The following is a 5,045-nucleotide window of genomic DNA, read 5'->3' as shown; positions in this document are numbered from 1 at the left end:
ATACCTAAACTTGTCATTACTCTGGTGTTAAACTACCGCTGTTTGCGCGGCGGGAATTTATCCAACAAGAAAACATTTCTATTATGAGCAATATGAACCTCTGACTAACTTTGACAGGGGTTCCAAACTTAAAAATATCCCGAACCCCAAACCAGATTCAGAAAAATATATAATTCAAATCGACGGCAGATACATTTTATGGATTCAAACTTCGTTATTTTATTTAGATAAATATAATAAGCAAAATGATGCGATTATGTTTAACAGATTAAGCATATTCCTATCAGTATGTGACAAATCGTATCGATTTAATCTTGGAGGTGGGGTTTACTCAAACAGTAGCCAATAGACTGTATATAAGCCCGCCTACTATCACCACGTGATTGAAATCTGCGCTCGCGAGTTGATTATATTAACAAGTCTTGTCAAATAAAGTATTTACAAACATATTTATGAAAGCAAATGCTATATAGCCGTGCAATTAGTGTGTTTGAATAAACTTAAAAGAAGTTATTTTGTATGGATCTGTGCGGCCAGTATTCGGCAAACTTGTCAAATTGAGATGAAAGTTGACATGGATAATCACAGTTCGAAGCCGGAACAACTAAACGCGGACGTTGAAAGGGAAAATATAGATAGGATGCCAAAGGAAATGTCTAGATTACCTGAAATAAAACATTTAACCAAAGAACAAACTTCTCCCTGTTCCGACGATAATGGAGAAAGAGTTAATTTCAACTGGTGTGAAAAGGCATTGGAAGATGAAAGTGATGATGAAGAAATTGACATTGATGACAGCGGCTTTCAAGAAAATGATTCACCGATTTCACCATTGGATGAGGCTGATAAATTTGACTTTGAAAAACTTAATTCAAATACCTCGGAATCTGAGAAGAAATCGTCCAAATCAAATCTTGTGAAACCACCATATTCATATATTGCACTTATCACAATGGCGATTTTACAATCGTCCCAAAAAAGACTGACGCTTTCTGGAATTTGTGAATTTATCATCAATCGTTTCCCATATTACCGTGAAAAATTCCCAGCTTGGCAGAACAGCATTAGACACAATTTATCTCTAAATGACTGCTTCGTGAAAATCCCTCGGGAGCCCGGAAACCCAGGGAAAGGAAATTACTGGACCCTGGACCCCCGCAGTGAAGACATGTTTGATAACGGGAGTTTTCTCCGGCGACGAAAGCGTTACAAGAGAAACATCATGGAGATGCATCAACAGTCTACGGCCTTCATGTCCACAGCAGAGCAGTACCTTCACCACCACCACCACCCTTTTCTACCTTCCCCGATGCACGCACATCATCCACGGTCTGGAGTTCCATACCCGTACGTGTCACCCATAATGACGTCACAACTACCGTTCTTCAACCAGTCGGATTTTTCAGGACGACCACCCGTTCCTTCCATTCCGTTCACAATGGCAAACTCGCTTCGGGAAAATTCCCTTCTTGGTCCGTTTAAACCGTTCTCATCCAGCACATCTTCCGCTGGACCCACACCCCCAAGGAGTCCTGAATCTCCGCCCAGCACCAGTTCGAAAAAGGGTTTCTCCATAGAGAGTATTATCGGAAATTCCGACAGCAATAAAAAATCTAGTCCTGCATCTTCTCCGACGAGTTCATCTTCATTTCGTCTGACATCATCCAACCCCATTGTCGGAACTGTGGGTGTTTCGTCTCCTCTCACAGCAGGAATGAGACCCGGATTTTTTGACATATCCCGTATGGGAAATGCAACTCTTTTAGCGCAGTTCCAAGCAGCTTTACCAAATATGAACCAAATAGACATTGAAAAATACAGACAATATTTTCAGGCATGTGGACTAGGCGTGTGGCACCGGTAGTTATTGAGTATGTATATCTTTCAATTTTGTCTCGGAATTCAATATTTATTGCTATTTTATGTACAAGTTGTGTAAATGTGAATTAGTATTCTAATTACCATTGAATGTTTCGTTACTGTATATATCAAATTTACAAAGTGCTGCCAATATAAAACTCCATAGCTTTATTTTTTCTTCTTTATTGTGTTTTATTGTGGAGAATTGTAAAATGAAATTCTGAAATTAACTAAAATAATTTGTAAAGGAAAAAATATTTCATTAAAAAATAAAATTTAAATATATATCCGCTTTGGATTTCGAGCACATAATGATTAATTATTATCTTTGTTAGTACAAATATTAAAAAAAAATTCACAGGTATCATAATAGGGTTGATAGAAATCATAGATCAATATGAGGTCTTCATCAAAACATATCAACCTCCAAAATCTAAGACAGTCTCATTATCCCTGTCCGTGTCTAAGTGGACAGCTGTTTTCTGAATGATACCATCTAGAAATTGCTCTTCCCCCGAGAGGTGCCCAACTTCACACCTACTCGAAACGGTCGGGAATGGTAGTTATCAATTACCCTTTGTTGTAATTAAAACAAAACCAATCTGTAGATAATATCTAACAGTATGAGGCTGGGCTGATCCGATGTTCAAACCTCTTATGCGGATCAAAACCTTTGTATTGCTGTCTTTTATTTAGTCCAACAACGGATTAAAGATAATCCTTAATAAATCTTAAAAGCGCACATATTTGTTGACTCTATATGTAATCTTGAAGACCTTGGTATTCCGAATAACTATGAGTAAGTAGAAAGTACACAGGATTAAACCACGAATACTGTACATACTGAATTTGCTGTTCATCGTAGACAATATATATACATTGTAATTAATCTCGCTGGTTGCAGTAGCACATTTCAACTGCAATTTCGCTGATTGCTTGAATTTTTATTCGCTTAAAAATACCCTTGGGAGACATTTTTCGAAAACTTTGTCAAGATTTTGAAAAAAATAAATAAATGAATATTGGATTTAATAAATGAATGAGATTGTTTATCTCCATTTCCTATATTTGTGATTTTTTTCTCGAACTTTCATTGGATTATCTACTGTGAATTTTCCTAAAATCGTAAGATTAAAACAATTTGATTTCAGGCATTTCCAACTTAACCGCGAGGCTTTGTGTGAATCACTTAGATTAAAGTGTCTGTACAAGGCTCTGTTAGAAGCGTAAATTCATTAAGGATTTATTGATAAAATGACCTCGATATATTAACATCCAGTTAAAACTAATGTGACATTTTCTTGTCATATAATTATATGAACATGCATGACTGTTTGATGCAAGCTTTTGGTAATAAACACGTGTATCATTTAGATATTTTGGAAAAGAGCTATTTTATCTTAGACCATAGATTGTAAAATAAATAATAATGATTGAGTAATGATAAAAAAGTTTAGATCTAAGTTTATTAAATTACGGAAATCAAATATCTAAATAATGATAATATCCTTTTTTTGGAAAGTTGAAACTTAAAATTTATCAAATTACAGAAAATCGTTTTCGCTTCCAATACGTAGTAGACCTGCAACTCTTTTATCAAAGAGAAAAGGTCAATTCATTCCTGTGGATTGCTTATTAATATCAATAATACAATAATGACTGACTAAGAAGAAAAGTTGAATGATAACCAGATTCAATGTTTAAATTCAAGAATAAGGAAGCAAGGATGTTAAATTCATATGCCGAATTATAATTACATATTTCGTTATGTATTTTATACCAAAGCAGACTCTCTCTCTCTCTCTCTCTCTCTCTCTCTCTCTCTCTCTCTCTCTCCTTTTCGCAATGATCGGTAAAAGAATAGGTAAAAAGATAAAGAAAAAAAAAAAAAAGAAAAAAAAAAGAAACGCGAAGACGTTTAGTAAAGCTTTAGCGCTTTCATTTTAAATCTTCAGAAGCTTCTGAATATATAAAAGTTCATTTATTTTTCAGCTCTTAATGAAACCGTAAACTTCATTCCGACTTACAAGGCATTAATTCAGCAATTTGTTTTAACGCGATGTGACGTTTGGTCTGATAACACTAAAAGAATGTACATTTACCACTTTAACATTTATCATCTGTCGGCAAACATTAGATACTCATTTCAATCAAGAAAAATACCATGAAGTATAATGTGGCTGTGAAAAACTGAAGAAAAGAAAATAACCCCTTAGTGTTGTAATTCTACTTTATCGAATTTACGTAGGTTTTTTTTAAAAAAAAAACACATGTTATGAATGATGAAATTCCTCCATTCCTTGTCTTAAACCACTCACAAGTACACAACAACTGATGATTCTTTTTTTCCTATACCGAATACTTGTACTTAGTCCAAAGTTACGGTTTATGTCAAATGCATGTGTTGTACATATGTAACAAAAGTTTTTGTTGTTGTCTTTTTTGCTACTCGGGGGGGGGGGGGGGGGGGGGGGCAGCAACCACATTTTTGGCTGCAAAAGTATCATCTAAGATTGCAATAACTCTGAAAATTCTCTAGATCCACTCCTGCAAATATAAGATCACTATTTCAGGACGAACAGACAAAGTGAGAAACATTGAAATTAGGAACCCCCGTGGGTCCCTCAGGTGTTCACTATCCCGCTAGGTAACCAGCAAATGGAAACAGAAATTGATGAATGGTAATTTTGTATGTTTTAGATAACTGAAAAATTTGAACCACCGCAAAAAATACAATGTGAAAAATGAAATATACAGTTCACAATTTCTTGGTTTTACTGCGACACTATGCTTCAGATTTAAAAGATGTATCCGATTTCTCACGTGCATGATTTCTCATTTCAAAGCTTTTGCTACTGTGATTGTGATATATATTTCTATTTAAGAAATGGAAATCTATTTCTTCTCATATACTATTATAGACTCTTAAATATGTGAGAAAGGATTCTTTGCAATTTCGACAGGGTGCCGAATTACTAGAGCATCCAGAATCACACTAATCATAAACAGGATTTGATATATGTCTATATAAATTCCATGCCCACCTCGTAAGTAGGTTTGAATCTGAAAAAAAAACCTACTCCAACAACAACTGATAGATAGAGCTGACTCCATAACGATGTATCCTACTGGTAATTGGCTGACCTGTTACAGGTGTCTCTTTCACGGAAGAACATAATATTTGA

General features: G+C 35.1%; 1 protein-coding gene across 1 annotated transcript; it reads left to right on the top strand.

The window, feature by feature from the left end:
- The first annotated feature begins 433 nt into the window (after positions 1–433).
- LOC125671017 (forkhead box protein D1-like) lies at positions 434–2,602 on the top strand. The gene has a single exon (XM_048906500.2). It carries the CDS (start codon positions 563–565, stop codon positions 1,862–1,864), a length of 1,302 nt encoding a protein of 433 aa, XP_048762457.1. The 5' UTR covers positions 434–562; the 3' UTR covers positions 1,865–2,602.
- Positions 2,603–5,045: the final 2,443 nt, after the last annotated feature.

The sequence above is a fragment of the Ostrea edulis genome, chromosome 4 (genome assembly GCF_947568905.1).
Source record: "Ostrea edulis chromosome 4, xbOstEdul1.1, whole genome shotgun sequence".
NCBI classification, from domain to species: Eukaryota; Metazoa; Mollusca; class Bivalvia; order Ostreida; family Ostreidae; genus Ostrea; species Ostrea edulis.
This window is presented reverse-complemented; position numbering and strand designations above follow the sequence as displayed.